This window comes from Lissotriton helveticus, chromosome 1_1, assembly GCF_964261635.1.
Source record: "Lissotriton helveticus chromosome 1_1, aLisHel1.1, whole genome shotgun sequence".
Classification (NCBI taxonomy): Eukaryota; Metazoa; Chordata; class Amphibia; order Caudata; family Salamandridae; genus Lissotriton; species Lissotriton helveticus.
Genome location: NC_136057.1, coordinates 49,849,680 through 49,868,631, shown reverse-complemented (window position 1 = coordinate 49,868,631; position 18,952 = coordinate 49,849,680). Strand labels below are relative to the sequence as shown.

General features: G+C 47.3%; 1 protein-coding gene across 1 annotated transcript in view; it reads right to left on the bottom strand.

Annotated features, from left to right (window-relative positions):
* The window catches only part of LOC144821799 (uncharacterized), a 66,431-nt gene extending 48,765 nt beyond the window's left edge, over nt 1-17,666 (bottom strand). Inside the window, exons 1-2 of the mRNA XM_078679001.1 lie at nt 15,881-17,666; nt 3,392-3,394 (exon numbers count right to left, since the gene is read on the bottom strand). Of these exons, the coding sequence (XP_078535127.1) occupies nt 3,392-3,394; nt 15,881-17,666 (1,789 nt within the window). The remainder of the gene's footprint in view (nt 1-3,391; nt 3,395-15,880) is intronic.
* Nucleotides 17,667-18,952: the final 1,286 nt, after the last annotated feature.

The following is an 18,952-nucleotide window of genomic DNA, read 5'->3' as shown; positions in this document are numbered from 1 at the left end:
ACGGCCATAGGCCCCTCCCAGGGGAGGAGGCGGCTATATGCCCCTCCTACTAATTTCCCGGGGGCCGGATATCCGCGACGGCGGATAGAGAGTGTGGGGATGGGGGGGGAGTCCACGCTGTCCTTCCTACAGATACCTCACACGGGAACTCGGACGACCTTTAAGATGGCGTCGAGTGGAAAGGGGGCCCCCACCACGACAAGGGAAGTTACAGTTGGCAATGAGGGTAGAGTCCTCTGCGCATGCGCCACTCACACCGTGAGGGCGAGAGTTTTGGTAGTAGGGATCTGACACCGGTTAAGACCTTGCCGTTGGCCCTTAATGCTAGGATGTACAATTTTAATTTAGAATGTATGCATTTGCAGGATGTTAGACTCGGCTAGGAAACCTTTGTATTAGAGATCTGTTAAGGTTAGCCAAAGAACATGTCTTCATCGAAATGTAATAAATGTAAAATTGTACATGATTATGAAACTTTTATTTAATGTTTTAAATTTTGTTTCATATTTTGATAAATACGGCCGGGAGGGTGACTCCCTCCCGCCTTCCAAAAGTTCAAGCCTGCGTCCGACTTCCCATCCTTGGGGATTGTGTTGGGAGGGGGTGACGGGCATCCCGGCCAAATGGAAAGGGGCGACCACTCGGTCCCCCCGAACGTATGGTTGGGTGCCCCGATCCTCCCGGGAAACCATTTTGGGCGGGGGGCGTGTCTCGGCTGGTATGCCCGAAGCGGCGTAGCCGGGGCGCGCCTTTTCCCGCCCAGGAATGGTTGTCCTAGACACCTACACCGATGACCACGCCCAGTAGGCGTACCGGAGGAGGGTACACGCCCTCCCGCAGAAGAATAAATAGAGCGGGAATCCGAAGAAGCGTCCTCTTGTTCCTGTGCTCTGAAGGCTGCACCCACTCGTTGCTCGTGAGCCCTCGACGGAACAAGCAGCAATTTTGACCCACCCACCAGCCCCTTATGGCAATGTTTGTTTTGTAATAAAGTTTGGCTGAGTTAGGCCCTTTTTTCCTTTGTAGAAAAGTAAAGGAATGTTTAGGTTGAGAATGTGACTTCTGTCTGTAGGATACTGTTTTTTCTTTTTAGGAGTAAACAGTCTTGATACAATTAGGCATGCTGAATTTTTTCCTTCCTTAGTAGGTGAACAACTGTCGTATTTATTTTTTGGTCGGGCGGTAAGGTCATGATCGGTGAGCAGTAATTTCAAGGTCCCTAGAGGGGGGCGCCACCCAGAATGGATGGGAGCGCCCGGGGGGAGGCAGCCATTGGCCCCTCCCATGGGGAGGCGGCACCCACTAAGGATGGGTCGCCTAACGGGAGACGGCCATAGGCCCCTCCCAGGGGAGGAGGTGGCTATATGCCCCTCCTACTAATTTCCCGGGGGCCGGATATCCGCGACGGCGGATAGAGAGTGTGGGGATGGGGGGGGGGGGAGTCCACGCTGTCCTTCCTACAGATACCTCACACGGGAACTCGGACGACCTTTAAGATGGCGTCGAGTGGAAAGGGGGCCCCCACCATTACAAGGGAAGTTACAGTTGGCAATGAGGGTAGAGTCCTCTGCGCATGCGCCACTCACAGCGTGAGGGCGAGAGTTTTGGTAGTAGGGATCTGACACCGGTTAAGACCTTGCCGTTGGCCCTTAATGCTAGGATGTACAATTTTAATTTAGAATGTATGCATTTGCAGGATGTTAGACTCGGCTAGGAAACCTTTGTATTAGAGATCTGTTAAGGTTAGCCAAAGAACATGTCTTCATCGAAATGTAATAAATGTAAAATTGTACATGATTATGAAACTTTTATTTAATGTTTTAAATTTTGTTTCATATTTTAATAAATACGGCCGGGAGGGTGACTCCCTCCCGCCTTCCAAAAGTTCAAGCCTGCGTCCGACTTCCCATCCTTGGGGATTGTGTTGGGAGGGGGTGACGGGCATCCCGGCCATACAGAGCTCGTGCTCCCAGAGCGCTCTAATGCCTTTGGGTCGAGTTTACATTATACATAAAAAACACAGAAGCACACAGGCTAGGAGTGGAGATTGGGCAGAAGCACTCTTTGCTTTAAGGTGAGATGAGCTGGGATGTAGTCGGTGAGCATGAATATTTCACAGGGGCAGTTTTGCATTGGAATGACATGGTACTGGTAACTTTGAGTCGTGGGCGAGCTCATGCTGTGTGCTGAAAAGGCAATGCTTACAATAGCCCAGTGTGATGGACAAGGTTTCTCCAGGCTGATAACTCTGCCCGATCCTCTGTGAAACATGACCCCGGCATTTTCTCTTGCCCGCTCTGCTCCAGTGTCTCCAAGTCTTCACAGTGCTAATAAATCAAGTGCATGTGAAAGCTCCTTTCACTAAAAATTTGTTTCAAGGCTCGGTTTCTTGGCACGAGGTATCTGCATTTGCATTTGTTCAGCTACACTGAAATAAAAATAAATCTACTACTAATCCAGACAGACCAGCTGGTTACTTCCTGGCTCGCCACTAACCTCGTGGTCATCAATGAACAAGTACAGATCAGGTTTCCGGCGAGGGCTCTCCGAACGTACAATAATTAATGGTGATTATTTGAAGTGCTATGAAAAACAAGTGATTATTCAAACGGCCGTCACACACCATGCCTTAAACCTGATATTGGAAGGTATTCGCATATCTTTCATACGAGGTACATCAAATGTTACTTTAAACATTATTGACATTCGAAATACAACTGCTGCTGTTGTGATTATGATATGTGTGTCCGCCCCAGGACACCGTATAGTTAGCGCGCAGCAGTTAGCTGCACACGTTAATCTAAGAAATCGTCGTTCCCGTAGTCGAACAGACAGCTCCTGGAAATGGGACGTTTTCGAATGAAATTACTTATCGAATTAATCAGTGATATGGGCAGGGTGGAAATATTTACTCTTCTAATTTTTATTGTGTTCATGAACTATAAATAGTTCACATTAAAAATGCCAGGTTTGTAAGAAACATGCCATAAGGAATTACTGTTTTAATGCCGATCTCTGTTGTTGGGAAACCGTACGCCTACTATTATCTTATGGTGGTCTCTTTTCCCAAGCTTCAGCCAGCCGGGGTCTTTTCATGCTAGTCATCCCAGAAACAGACAGGGAGAAAACAGAAGAAAGATACAGAGGTCAAGATAAAAAGAAAGAAAAAACAAAGAGGTGGGGGTTCAGAGTGCAGCAAAGAAGGATGAGAAAACATGAGAAGGAGAGCGAAGGAGAGAAAAGTCGTCGCCGAAAGAAGCTTTTAGGGGCGGGACTGCAGATCCCTTTGAAGCACTGCCTCGTAGCCGTGAACAGGGATGTAATTAGGGGGGAGGAGGGGGGAGGAGAAGTGGAGAAGTGAGGCCGAGCAACAGATGGCTTTGAAGTGGACGCGCTCGAGGCAGGCGGATGGAAAGCGTGTGCAGCAGGGGGCGGAGCGGATCCCTATGAAGTGGTTAGAGTTGCATCGGGAAAGCTAAACCAGCAGGCGGATGCGCGTTCACGATCACATGCACTTGTAGAAATCCGCCAGCTGGTTTACCTTTTTTGATGCAACCCTAAAATTCTCCCCTATCCATTCCTTGCGGAATAGGATAGGCGAGACCTAAAAACAATTAATGCAATGCTATAGAACAAAAAATTATCCCGAACTGTGGTATCAACACATTGTGTGATCATATCAGTTCTTAAAAAATGGACAGCAGCTAGCTGGCTAGCCTAAAACATACCTGGCATGCAACAGCATGACACACCCAATCTAATGTTTGAACAGGAGGGAAAAAAAATGTGCGTAGACTGATGGCAACAAACTGTTTACCTTGGACTTCTGTTCATTTTATACTAGTATGCCCAAATATGAGGGGATTGCCGCCATACAGCATTTTTTGGATATCGGATATGCCCCTTTACTTGGGCATTCTGAAATGCTAACAGATTTGATCACTGGTGTTTTGGATAACAATGACTTTCTCCGGGGAGTAGTATGATTTTATAGCAAGTTGCAATAACAGCACGGCCAGATTATCTGGCACAATCTGCTTTAGGATTTCACCCGATGCACTTGGCTCTTCACAGTCTATACTTCAGGATCACAACGGTGTTCTTCTTGTTATGTCTGGTGATGGTGACTCAACAGCTGCATTTCTTATCCCTATGTCTTTGTTACAATTGTGTAAGATACTTTATGTATCCTGCTGCAGCCTTAAAAAAGTCTGACGAAACACGTGCCGGCTGCTTGTCAGTAATGGATTTTACGTCTCAGACGCAAGAAAGGTGAATATTTGTGAAAACAATAAATCACGACAAACAACTCAGTACTTCTTTATTGGCCGCACGACATGGCCATTGGACTTCTCTGAGTGCTTCGGTATTCCTCTGCTGATTTGGAAGCGAGGTGTTGGCAGGATAGGCCTCATTGACTTAACAGGGGAGAGGAGATGTCACTTACCATAGTTGCAAATCACAAAGGCTCTGCATGAGCACTCTCACAAAGGAGTTATTACTGGACTTTTGGGACTCCAGACAAGCTGGACCCAGGGCAGGGAGGAAGGGGATGTCCGACAACTCATGGCCATGGGCATGGAAGTCTCTGGAAACTCCTATTTCAAAGTGGGCACCAGGTATAAATATTGGAGGCCAGACCGCAAAAGAATACATTTGGTCCCAGTGCCACCTACTGTCCCTTCTAATACTTCATGCCAGTAAAAACAACTCTCAACAAAGTCCCACAAAATTATAGTGTCAGAGACAATTTACATCACTGACATCTCGCCGGGAAAATTAACCCTCAACCAAGTTCCACAATTCTTAAGTGTAAGATGTTATCTTGCACAAATACTAAGCCTTTATGTCTACACTCGTATTCTATGTCTATATGTTGATTGTTGTGCCCATCTTAGGACAATATTGTTATCTTGTACATATACTGTTATCTCAAGTTGATGCTGCTTCCTATCCTACCTTGTGCGTATAGCAGTGACCATGCCTTTGCGATATCTACTAGTCCATGCTCAGTCAATCAATCATAGCATTTATAAAGCGCACTACATACCCATGAGGGTCTCAAGGTGCTGGGGGGGGGGGGGGGGGAGGACGCTGCTACTGTTCGAAGAGCCAGGTCTTGAGGAGTCTCCTGAAGGTTAGAAGGTCTTCGGTCTGCCACAGGCGGATGGGGAGGTTTCACCGGCGGTCATTCTTCAGATGTGGGGGGTGGTGGCAAGGGCGCGGTCTGTGGAGTGGAGCTGGCGGGTGGGGCTGTAGAGGCTGAGTCGGCTGTTGAGGTATGCTGGTCCGGTGTTGTGGAGTGCCTTGTGTGTGGGTGAGGAGCTTGAAGGTTATCCTCTTGTTGATGCGGAGCCAGTGCAGGCCTCCAGGTGGGGTGTGATGTGGCTTCATCGAGGGATGTCGAGGATCAGGCGTGTGGAGGTGTTCTGGATGCGTTAGAGCCGTTTCAGGAGTTTGGCCGGGGCTCCTGCGTAGAGTGCATTCCCGTAGTCCAGTCTACTGCTGACAAAGGCCTGGGTAACCGTCATTCTAGTTTCAGTGGGGGATCCACTTTAAGATCCTGCGAAGCATGTGAAGGGTGTTGAAGCTGAAGAAGGAGATGGCGTTGACCTTCTTCGTCATGGAGAGGGTGGAGTTGAGGATGACCCCTAGGTTGCGTGCATGGTCGGTGGGTGTAGGGGGATGCTCCTAGTGCAATCGGCCACCAGGAGTCGTCCCAGGCTGAGGGGGTGGATCCGAGGATGAGGACCTCCATCTTGTCCGAGTTCAGCTTCAGTCGGCTGTTTCTGATCCAGTCGACAACGGCCTTCATTTCTTCTTGGAGGTTGGTTTTGGCGGTGTGTGGGTCTTTGGTGAGTGAGAGGATCAGCTGGGTGTCGTGGGCGTAGGAGATGATGTTGAGGTCGTGCCATCGTGCAACGTGGGTGAGCGGTGCCATGTGGGATGAGCCTTGTGGTACGCCGCAGATGGTCTCGGTACAGTATTAGGGAACGAGATCTGGCACCTGGTTAACAGAAACCTAGTGCACTTACAGTACAAAACTACATCATAGATCAGCAAAAAAATGGGGCAACCATGTCAAAAGAGGCACTTTCCCACACTTGCAAACTTGTGTATCCTTATTGGACATTGATAGGGTTTCAGACCAAGCACCAGGTCTCTGAAAATCACAAATGTCCACCAGGGCCAAGGCCAATTGAATGTTTTGCAGTCATTTGTCCAAGGTTTGCAGACCTCATGGGCCACAATGTGGGTCCCTTGCTCTTTTTGCCACTGGATTCAAGCTAGCCTGGCTGATGACAGATGATTATCTAGAAACTGGTCCCAGGATGCATGTTTCCGGTCCAGGGAAGACATGGCTTGGCAGTTCCGGCTGGATTGTTCCTATGAGGCACCGGGTCATACTGATTTGCATATGGCCATGTCTGAACTGGGTTGGTGGAGTGAGCTAAAGAATGAGGATGGGTTAAACCCAGATCAGTTGACAGGGGGTGAGTGTTTGATTTGCTACAACGCTCCGTCCATTATCCCCTTGGGAATCACAATGTAGAACCCAGCTTCAGTCTTAAAATCAGCAATTTTTTTTCCAATGTTAACATTAGGCAGCTCCTGTGCCAGGAAGAGACAGGATGGCACCACATCTCCTTAAGGCTTTAGTATTAATACGATGGGAGGAACAAGTCCCTTTATCCTGTAATGGTTCGAGTTGTAGCCAGCCAATCAGGGAGCTTCAGGTCGGAGGACCCAACTTTGGGTTTATGTATCCGAAATGGACGACAGGAGAAAAAGCTCCTTAATACAAACGGGTTCAATATATTTTTACATTTGGTCCTCAAGTCCAGATTCACTGACCATTTCTAGGCTAAAGATCCAGCTCGCTTTAATTTAATTGACGAGTGTCTTGATTTGAAGCCCACAAAAAAAACACACTTTTCAAATGCTCAACTTCATAAAAATAACTGATGGATTTGTATCAAATGAATCAAAGGCCCTTCCATGAGTAACGTTTGTTGTAATTTCATTCAGCCTTTTTTCTGTAGCTCTATTAATAACTTTTTCAATGGGAATTAAATGGAAAATGGCACTTGGCCGCCCGCTTGACAGACATACATAAAACTAGCCATGCTATACCCAAATAGTTGTGTGCAGATTCACTGCACTGTTCCAAAGTTATTATATGTTCATATATTTATATTACATGGGATTCAGTAATCCCTGTATAAAAGGAAGTCTCATAGAGCCAGATGTACGACTGTTATTTGCTGTCGCAAAGGGGATTTTGGCCCCTTTGCGACCGCAAAATAGGCCTGCCCAATGTACTAACCCTATTTCGTAAGCAGCTAATGAATTAGCGACTCGCAAAATGGGGTTAGCGACTCCCTATTAGGAAGGGCCTTGCCAAGAGCGTTCCTTCCTAATAGCGAGTCTAAAACCTATCTATGAATGTTGTGCGACCGCAATTGCAACACGCAGTTCACCACCCTTCTCACAAGGGTAGTAAAGCACTCGCTAACGGGAAGGAGTCCCCAAGGGACCTCTTCCTCTTTGTGAATGGATGCACAAATATTTTTTAAGGGCAGACAGTGGTCCCAGGGACTACTGCCTCCCCTTAAAAAATTAAACTGAAAATCTTCATTTTCCTTTTTTAAATGTATCCCGTTTTCCATTAAGGAAAGCAGGCTGCATTTTTTTTTAAAACTGCTTTATTGACAAGGCAGTCCAAGACATGGTGGTCTGCTGACCCCAGCAGGCCACCATCCCTGGGAGTGCCAGCCATTCCCAATGGGGTTGACCATTGCGAAAGCATCATTAATATTCATGAGGCATGCAATTTGCGACCCCACTAGGAATCGCAAACATGGGATTTGCGACTCACAATTAATCGCAATATGCGAGTCGCAAATCCCAAAGGTCGTACATCTGGCCCTAATTTCTTATCAGCAACTTGTGATGCAGCAAGTCGCTGATTAAAAAGAAAAGACATCAGAATTCGACTATTATAAGTTATTACCGTCGAGTTCTGAGGTCAATGCGGTAGGGAGGACGGTGGGAGAGTCTCCCCGACCCGCTTGACGCCAGCATAGCTGTCATGTGAGTGTCAGACACGCTTGTACTATCGTGTTTGTCTACCTGACGCCAGGAAATCAGTCTTTTAAAAATACGTTTTAATTTGTGCATTTTACATTTTATATTTGCTGTCACTTACTGGTTCAGTTCCCTTCACGCTCCTAACGCCGCACTCCTAGTACCATAAGGGGCAACAGGGGCCCATTCCAACACAGGGAAGTCTGGGCTCGATACTCCAGCCTGCCCGCCCTGTTCCGACTCGGCAATTAGTGTCGTTGAGCGGAGGGCGGACAGGTAAGAGCCAGACCTACTTCCGGTCGGAGCAGCAGTTAGCGTTCTAGGCTTTTCTTAGGAAGGGCTATTTAGCCCTCCTTCTGCTCTGAGCGCGCAGCGATCGCACGCAGGGGTGCGCCTAAGAGCGTGCCTAAAACAAGCTGAAGAGAAGCCCGTCTGCGCCCGTCCGCGATCGGGCGGGGCCAGGGGCCATGGGCTCTGTCTCAAAAGACTTAGATGCAATTATGAGACATAGTATCCGGTGCTCATCCCAGGCGCTTAAAGATCTGCAGCCAGAACCTCTGGTAGGTTGTGTCGTGCATTCTCTGTTATGCCCCGAAGGCCCATTCTCATGCCTACATTGCTGTTTTCAGGCATCTTTTACTAATCTGGATACTGGTGGTATTGCCGAGAAAACCAAGCTACCTATTAGGCCCTGTTTCCAAACATCCCCCACCAATTCTTCCACCAGCTTGAATACTGAGGAAACTCCGCCAGTGAACAGTTTAAAAAGTTTTCTTTTAAACATTCGTTCCCTACCAAAGCACCATCTTGAATTCTGAGATCTGGTTAATATCGTAAAGCCAGATATCTGTTTCCTCACAGAAACTTGGTTATAACCCCACACAGTTCCCGCCATTACGCTAGGGGTTCCGAGGGGATATAAGGTCCTTAAATTAGATCGTCCTTTCAAAACCGGGAGAGGCATTGCTATAGTATATAGAGAAGAGGGTCTGAAGATTTTTCTACTAGAACAAAGAAGTTGTCCCATGATGGAAATTATGGTCTTTAAGATCAATTCCACCTCTAGAACTCACTGGAAGGGGGCGTTAGTATACCGTCCCCCGGGGTCAAGTGCGGGCTTCTCACTCTCTCTAGTGGAATTTCTGGCTCCATATTTAAAAGTCAAAGAAGATTTTATTCTCCTTGGAGATTTTAATGTTCATGCAGACCTTCCTAGTCACCCCGATACTGCATTATTACTCTCAGATCTTACAATATTAGGGTTAGAGATTCAAAATAAGGGCCCCAGAAACATTAATGGACATACTTTGGACCTAATTTTCACCAATTGCTCTAAAATTAAATATTGGTCAACGCCTCAAGTGAGCTGGTCTGACCATCATATGGTTGAATTCCTTTTCTGTGGTCTTGCTATACCACATCAAAAATCTCTTCCCGCTATTTTGCGGAGACCGTGGCGTAATGTAACATCGGATGAATTACAGAGGGTCTGGAAGGAACCCATCATCACAGAGATAGATAATGTTGAGTCCGGCTTAACCAAGTACAATAAAGCTCTTTTGGAAGCAGTGGATTTATTGGCGCCACTGAAGCTACACAAACAGCATCCAGTATCCAAACAAGAGATATTGTATACTGAAGAACTTAGAGGGGAGAAGCAGAAGTGTAGAAAGCTCGAAAAAGCTTGGAGGAAATCACACATGGAAGCTAGTAAGAAAGAGTATACTGATGCCCTGGCCTCCTATCACAAAAACTTGAAGATGGCCAGGAGGAGCTGTCTTGCATCACAATTAGCTGAAGTAGACAACTCTTCCAGAGAACTCTATAAGATCCTACAGTCCTTCATAAAACCAGTGGCCTGTGAGAGTCCTGATGACTTTTCTCAAGCCCTGTGTGATGAAATATCGTTGTTCTTCGAGAATAAAATAGAGCTTATCTATGAGAAAATCAAATAGTCAGGGATTGTTGGGAGTAATATCGCCAGTTCCTCCCCGACATTCCCTATTTCACCTCCGCCATCCGCGTGTGGTAATATTTTATTTACCACATTTTCAGAGATTAATCTTCCTGATGCTACCTCCCTGGCCAGTCAAATTAAAACAGGATCTCCTTTAGATCTTTTGCCAGCGAAGATGGTGGGCTCTCTAGGGAATCTGCTCCTACCTGGAATTCAAACTGTGATCAATCTCTCTCTTAGAGAAGGACATGCGCCAGGTGAATGGAAGAAAGCGGTAGTGAACCCTATTCGAAAGAACGCAGCCCTGCCATGGCCAGACCTTTCCAATCTCCGTCCTATCTCCCTCCTTCCTCATATCAGCAAGATGACCGAGAAACATGTGAATACCCATCTGTCTAAGTTCATCGAGGCAGCGGGTGGTCTGGAATTCTCAATCTGGGTTCAGACCTAACCACAGCACCGAGTCGGCCCTCCTCTCCGTGACCAATACCATCAGGATGGCACAGGATAGAGGGGGCTCCATGATCTTGGTGCTGTTGGATTTGTCCGCTGCCTTTGACACGGTTTCTCATGATATTCTTCTCGGTCATCTGTGGAAGGTGGGTTAGGCGGCTCGGCTCTGGCCTGGCTTAAGAGCTTTCTCTTGGGCCAATCACAAACTGTCAGGTTGGGCTCCCATCAATCGATCTCTATAGAGCTCACTAAGGGGGTCCCTCAGGGCTCATGCCTAAGCCCCACACTCTTTAATGTGTATGTGGCCCCCCTGGCGGATATTGTGAGAGAATATGGGTTCACTCCAGTATCGTATGCTGACGATACTCAGCTTCTGTTCCCCTTCCATACCCTGACACCGGCAATTAAACACGCATTTTCCACCGGTATGAGAGCAGTAACTGATTGGATGGACTCCAATTGCCTACAATGCAATGTGGGCAAGACGGAGGTCATGCTTTTTGGAGAAGCCCCCCCTCTTGTGGTCGCCTGAGTGGTGGCCCCTGGATCTAGAATCTGCTCCTTGTCCTAAGCAGATAGTAAAAAACCTGGGGTTACGGCTTGACCAGGCGTTACTACTAAAGGAACATGTGAATCTGGTGGCGGGAACCTGTTTCAGGACCATTGGGCTCCTGAGGCGTGTGTTCCTGTTCCTGGATGACTGCTACAGGAAAACGCTGGTTCAGGCACTGGTCGTCAGTAGATTGGATTACTGCGATGGACTGCTCCTATCAGCCAACGAGGAACAATTGAGCCGTCTGCAGGTGGTCCAGAATAGTGCGGCCAGATTAGTTCTTGACGCTCCTCCCAGGTCCTCTTCACGCCCCCTTCTGCATAAACTCCATTGGCTGCCCATCCGCCAGCGGATTGAGTTTAAAGTGTGTTGTGTAATCCACAGATGTCTTCATGGATCTGGCCCTAAATATCTGGCTGAATTATTTCGGCTGTATATTCCGACCCGTTCGTTGCGCTCTAGCAACCAATTATTGCTTCAGGTCCCTCGTATTAAGAAGGCAAGACAAGGGGGTCGTGCCCTGTCCTATAAGGGCCCTACTCTGTGGAACACTTTGCCCCTCATCCTAAGACAAATTACTAACTTTTATGCCTTCAGGAAATCCCTGAAGACACATCTATTTCTGGCTGTGTAAGATCTAGGGCACTCTATGACTATGATTTCGATCTGGCATCTTGGAAGACCATAAGCGCGGAGATACCCTTTGGGGTAGATTCCTGCGCTATAGAAGAACATAAAATAAATAAAATAAATAAATAAATGCCAGCTGCAAGAGCCAGCAGCCCGGGTGAATGGCAGGTCAGGTCATGAAACATGTTAGAAATGGGGGTCTCTAGTTAGTAATCGCTGGCGCCAATGTCCAAATAGGGACCCTTCTTCCTAAGTCAGGGCAAGTGGCCTACCCCCTTTGACAACCCCTGATCAACCCTGTGATAAGGTAGCACGAGCAGTTAGGCCTATATCAGAGGCAGTGTGTGAAGCATTTATGACCATGCACAATAATATCTTTATCTAAGGTTTAACTCAATACTCTCAAAGCATTTTAACAAGCTACAATGCACGTAAACCAGTAGGGACTCAAAAAGGCAATAACGTATTCACCAGACGTGACACTGACTGAGTTCAAGGCCGGGGCCTACGCGACCCATTGCGCACCAGATACCTGCCGTTGAAAGGGGATACAGCACGCAGCTTCTCAAAAAAGCGAAGATGGTGACAGGCCGACTCCCAGCGAGCACAAGTCCTGGCTGCAGGGGTCCGTAGCATGCACCCACAATGATTCAGGCACTCAGGGACAGGCGGGCTCTCAGCAACAGCAGCACGCGTCTGCGACGGGCCAAGCTGGTGGTGGTGATGACTCATCTTGCAGCTCCGTGGTGGTCTCACAGTGGCAAGAGCTTTCGCTTAGCTACGGCGGCCCACGAGACGATAGTGACAGTCCTCAACAATGGTGACCAAGATGCAAGCACTCAGCGGCAGCAGCTCTTTCTTAGCTGCGATGGCCCCAAGGACAAATCACGATGAGGCAACGTTGGCAAAGGTGCGGGCGCTAAGCGGCAGCAGCTCTTTCTTAGCTGCGGCAGCCCACAGGACAGATCCCAATGATGCAAAGTTGGCAAAATTGCGGGCACTGAGTGTCAGCAGCTCTCTCTTAGCTGCGGTGGCCCACAGGATGAATCATGATGATACAAAGTTGGCAAAGGTGCGGGCACTCAGCTGCAGCAGCCATCTCTTAGCTACGGCAGCCCACAGGACGAAGGATGGTCTCGACCAGGCTGGCACAATGGTGGGCACTCAGCGGCTACAGTCTCTTAGCTGCAGCGGCCACACATATTCAGCAAAGGTTCCGAAGGTTCAAATTCAGGCAGGCTCTCAGCGGTGATAGCTCTCTCTTAGCTGCAGCGGCCCACACAGATTCAGTGAAGATTCCCAGTCCGTGTTCCTCACAGTAGAACTAGAGGCTCTGGATTGCTCGACGGAGGCCTCACCTGTAAGCAGAATTCCACGCACAGGAATTCCAACGGCTGACGGGGTGAAGTCTAATGTCCCTGAGACTTCGGCAGGAGGCGCTCTCCATTCAGGCCCTCTGGAAGTTTCTTCAGCATGCTTGGTGAAAGTTTCAAAAGTCCTTTCCTCTGTTATCCCGGACAGAGTTTCGTCTTGACATCCAGAAGAAAACACCTGGACAAGGTTCCAGCACAGCATTTTATACCTAAAAAGTCTTTGTTCTCTAAAGCCACAAATCACTAAATCCAGTCAGAACCAGTTTGGTGGGGTCGGGGAGCACTTGGTTTACGAGGCGACATCTTGCCCTTTCAGAATGCGGGGGTCTGCTATCAGACGCCCAGTGTGGGGGTGGAGCTATCATTCACCTTTCCAGGCACGGCCTTGCTCAGATCAAAGAGAAGTGTGGCTTACTGGTTAGAGCAGGCAGACCCTGAAGCAGAGGTCAGACCCGGGACCAGGGTTCAATTCCCGACGTGGCAGGGTCTTGAGCTCAAATGTCCACGGACTCGATAATTCTCGCTTCGGTGCCTGACCTAATCATGGGTTCATACTCTGCAACTCTGGGCATTAAGCTTGCTTAATCTCCACAACGGCCCCCTGCGGCGGGATGCCTGGCTTTCACCTTGGGGATGCCCTGTAGGGGATATCTCACAGGGAAAAGCCTGGACGGGTTCCCAAGGCAAGCGCTTAGAGACCCCTGGGTTATAAGCGCTACATAAATCCAACATACAATACAATACAATACAAAGAGTCACCCTTCCCTGAATACCGATCTCTCTCTCCAGCCAGGTCTGACCCAGCTGGCCCTGCTGTTCCAAAACCAGACGGCCACTACACATACTAGCAAATCCTACAGGAAAGCTCAGGCAAGAAAATACCGTGTTTCCAGAAGAGCCATTTTCGAACATGGGATATATAAATGGTTCTTACTAAAAGGTGTATCTCAATGTCCTGAGCATAAACATATCACACTATCAGTTTATGGGGGTCAGATAGGATTATAGAAGGTAATCGTCAGCCTGCCGATTCTGGCCAATGAGAACGGATAGCTTCACAATAGTAACAGTGAAATGAAGGGTTAACTCGCTATTAGAACATGCTACACAGACCTAGGCATTATGGTTATCCTAATTCATACAGTCATCTTTACACTGGGGACCATTCGCTCTGTGGCACTGATTAGCAGTGGCTCGGCATCCAGAGCACCTAAATCCAGCCAACATAAAAGATAGGAAGAGAAAAGATGAAGGGAGACCCACAGCAATGATGCCAGGTCTAACAAAACATAATTGAAGCAGCTGTTTAAATCAACAAATGGAACGCTGATTTTCTTTCTTCTGCTTCATTTTGCTAGTTTACTGTGACAAGCAAAGAGAACATGCTTATTTTTTTCAACTCCTTAGATAGAGGAAAGGTGGAATCGTGGAATCTTTCTGCATGTTTCTACATGTTCGGAGGTACTGCAGCTTTTTTATGACTTGTATTGAACTGCTTCTAATATTTGTGTGCAAAAAATATCCCACAGGTTTTTGATGCATTTAATTTTGCACTAGAGGCTTTATTTTTATTCTTCTTGTTTGCAAACATGTTTGCTCTTTCATATGAAAGAGCTACGCAACAAGGTTTTAAGTGGTTTGTGGGAAAGGTGATGGTGTGAACATGTATTATATGAGATAAAGTACCACCTGGCGCACATTATAAGATTACTGCGAGTCACCTCGGAGTCCAATAACCTTATAAAGTAACTCTGCCTTCGGCCTCGTTCCTCTATATAGTAATGGAACTCCTCGGTGACAAGCAATATCCTTATAATGTGTGGCCGGAGTTACTTTATCCCTAATATATTTTCACTGAATAAGGTTAAAGTCAAATTATAGTTGGTTTTGTTATAACACCTTAATGGATCTTTAAAAAAATAAAAAAATAAATTCTTAAAAAACAAGGGTAAAGTGCATTTATAGTTGAAACATAAAACTGATCAAACCACTGCAATATGCAAGTTATAGTTAGAACCACAATACATAACTCGCACTACGGGTGTGCAAACCCTAACTCAGCATGTTACGTGTGATGATGCGATGACATTTTACATAGTTAAAGAGTTTACTAAAGGCAGGATGCTGCTGTAGGGAGACCATGGCTACTTTTATCTTCCCTTAAAACCATTAATAGCACACTTGGGACTGAGCTAGAATTCGGGTGGGTGAACTCACAAGTCACATACAACAAATCACGTGGTGTATCTGTCTTTCACAACGAGGCCGTGTGCACTCTTGGAGAACCCTGCAGGGGCAAGAACATCCCTGGTCGGCCCTGCTGTTGAAGCTGAATACTGACTAGGATTTTTATATCAGGAACTGGAGACGACTGCGTCTTACCCAATGTAACTGTGCAACTGGAAACACAGTTCCCTCTCTAGACTGTGCATGTCGGCTATTCTCAATGAACACCACATCACTTTTATCCGACTATTACGTGTGAGTCTGGCCAGTAATTTCTCCCATGAATTGCGCTATTTCCAGTACCTCAGCTGGAATAGGGACGGTCAAGGAAGGACGAGAGCTACTGTCCTATTTGTCTCATGCAGAGTCCCATAACCAGGCCTGTTTCTGCACAGGAAGGATGCAGTCCTGTGTGGAAACAGAGAAGAGTGCAGGGGCACATCTGCACCCTGTGTACACTGGGGGTCAGTATCGCTCAGTGGGTTCACCCAACAGCAAATGATCCCCTCAGAGACTTTCTAAAACCTGCTAATATGCATTCTAAAGAGGTTACATGTGTTAGTATGCACTCCGCGTGTCCATGTATAGCGAAACACATACCTGGGGTGACTTTGGACAGCAATAAATATGACTGTGTTGGTCCTGTCTCCATTGAGTCTGAGGGGGCGTCTTCATCTGCAGTATTTGTATCCAGTTCTACGCATGATGGGGGCACAGGCTGATCCTGCTCTTCAGGACAGAGCAGTTCTGCCTTGCTGTTCTGATGTTGATGCTGTGATTCAGGATGCAGTGGTTCGAGTATGTAGCTCTGATCTGAGCCCTGTGCATCAGTACAGGCTGGTTCTAGCTTGTAGTTCAGATTTGAATCCTGCTCCTCGGTGTGCAGTTCCACTGTTTTGTTCTGATCTGTTTTTTGTGCTTCAGGAAGCACTGATTCTCTCTCTCGATCCAGTGCAGCAGTGTGCAGTGATTCCACCGTGTTGTTCTGATCTGAACCTGGTGCATCTGCACAGGTCTGATCTAGCTTCTCCTTCTGCTCTGGTTCCTGTGCTTCAGGGCGCATAGATTCTAGCTCGTAGTTCACGTTTGGATCCTGTGCATAAGGAAGTTCCTGCTTCAAGCATAAGTGCTGCTGTAGGCGCTGAGTTTGTTGTGACACCAACTCATGAAAGGACAATAGCTCAGACTCTAAGTGTTCATCTGATGACATCCCATCAGGTGACACGGGTTGTAGGGTGCGGTTCTCCTGGGGATCTTGGAAATAAAAACATATCAATTCTTCCTCCAAGGGATCCTCAGGTTCCGTCCCATCTGGCAGCGTGGGTTGTATACGGGGGTTTTGCTGTGGTTCGAGTCCTTCAGGAAATAGCGGGTGTGGGTAGAGGTTCTGTTGCTGGTCCCAGCTATTAGTAGACAATGGGGATGCTTCTTGCTTCAGGGGCGCTTCTGGTTCCCTCTCTTCTGTGAACGCTGACTGTACCCTCTGGTCTTGCTCTGGTGCCTGGCCAACAACAAATTGTGAGGGAAGACACAGGCTTGCCTCCAGTGATCTGCCTGGAGGATCTGTCTGAGGGCATATGGATAAAGTACAATCCAGCTGTAGTCCATTTCTATCTGGAAACCCAGGTTGCATGCACTGGTCTCGTTGCGACTCGTGTACATCTGGAAACCCAGGCTGCATGCACTCTTCCTGCTGCGACTCATGTACATCTGGAAACCGAGGCTGCTTGCGTTGGTCTCGCTTCGACTCGTGTACATCTGGAAAACCAGGTTGCAAGCACTGGTCTCGCTTCGACTCGTGTACATCTGGAAACCCAGGTTGCAAGCACTGGTCCTGCTGTGGGTCACATCGATGTAGAAGCATTGGCTGTAGACAAAGGTTTGGCTCCTCTGGACGCCCTTGAATATTGGTTGGAGAAGAGAGCGTACACTCCTGCTTTAGTGCATGCCCATCATAGCACACTGTCTGAAGACACAAGCTCGGTTCCACTGGCCTGTCCAGTTGAGGTGTCGCCGGAGACTGGCTAACAGCACAATCTCTAATGCTCGCTGGACAAACCACCTCCAAAGACACTCCACCATTATCTAGGTAACCTTGATCCTTTTCTATCCAGATTTTCTTAATCATCCCAGCAACTCTAGAAGGTACGTCCTCCACAGTATTCATCAAGTTATCCAGTTTGGCTTCCAACTCCTCCAGCATGGATAAAAGGATAATGTGGGGCAGGTCCTCCAAAAGCGGTTCCAGGTCCATGTCCCTCTGAGCATCATTTTGGGATCCTGAAGTGGAGACGTTATGGAGAGGTAAAGATGGGACTGTGGCTCTTACGGATTCACGTGAACACTGCGTTGTCACTTTCTTTCCTGGAGCCCGTCTTCTCCCCATTCTGGTACTTTGATTTTCAAGTCTCAAGTGTCTGCAGAGAGAAGGAAAAGAGAAAACACAACACGTTATCACAGGACAGTTAGGTCAAAATATTCCTTCCCGTCTCACCAAGCCCGGTGTGATCAGAGAACATCGCTCATGTCTAAAACCACCCAAAAATGCAATCATTAGATTTTCACAATGCCCATAACCTAGTCCATGCATTAAGAAAGAAACTGATTTGAAATGTGTTTCCAGCACAATAAGCTTGATTTCGATCTTGGCAGTATGGTTTAGCCATCTCTGTTTCAACTTGCATGCCTTCTTGGCGGTTCATCCACTCTATTTAGATGTTGACGGGTCCATAGAGAAAAGAACGCCAGAGTTCAACCGACTCTGCCAGGAATTTTCAACTGCATTGAGGGTGTAAGAGGCAGAAGCGGCTGTTGGAGGCACTCCAGCCAAGATGATCGGCGAGCTAATCACGCTGTAGCTTTCCGTCGAACCAACTATGGCTGGAATCCCACCTAATTTGCGTTGGAATCAAAGGAAATGAGGAATAAAAACTTAACTTTTTTGTGTTTTCCACTACTGTTTCTGTCTTTAATCCCTTCATCCAGGTTCCACCTTTGCTACTTCAACAGCACCACGATGCCAAATGACTCCGTTGTCGCCGGGATCTGAGGTAAGCTACTTTTACTTTGTCTTACTATGAATCATATGTTGACAATTGCTGTAGCCTTACGTATTTTTGCATTGCTCTTACATTCAATTTTTTTCTCCTGTGCAATGCAGTAGTCATTTAATAATTTAAAAAGGTCAAATGAATACATCTGTATTGAATCTTGAAAAAATATATTATTGCTGTGATGCCTGTGGGTGTGCATTCAATAGCGTGGGAATGTTGTTTGTGTGGCATACAATATGTAACAAAAAGGGGCATGACACTATGTACATATGTATTTAGAAGCACATACAACATATATGTATGGACACATTAATAAGTAGTACTTACCAGTCTCCACTCCACCAGGGACTCACTCCATCAGCAAACTGCAGCTAGGACAACCCCAGCACAACAGGGATATCTAAATAGGCTTGGCACAATACGGCTGGCCTGATGGGGACGGAGTTATGTTAGCCAGCAGAGGAGACCGCCGAGTCGGGGTGTGTGCCACTTATGCGACGGAAAACAGTCTGCCGGTGAGTAAAATGGTTCAGCCAGCACACACCTAAATACAGCAGGCGGGATACCGGCAACTCAACGGAGTACTTGAAGCTGCTGCCGTGGAGTGACGGAGGGAATA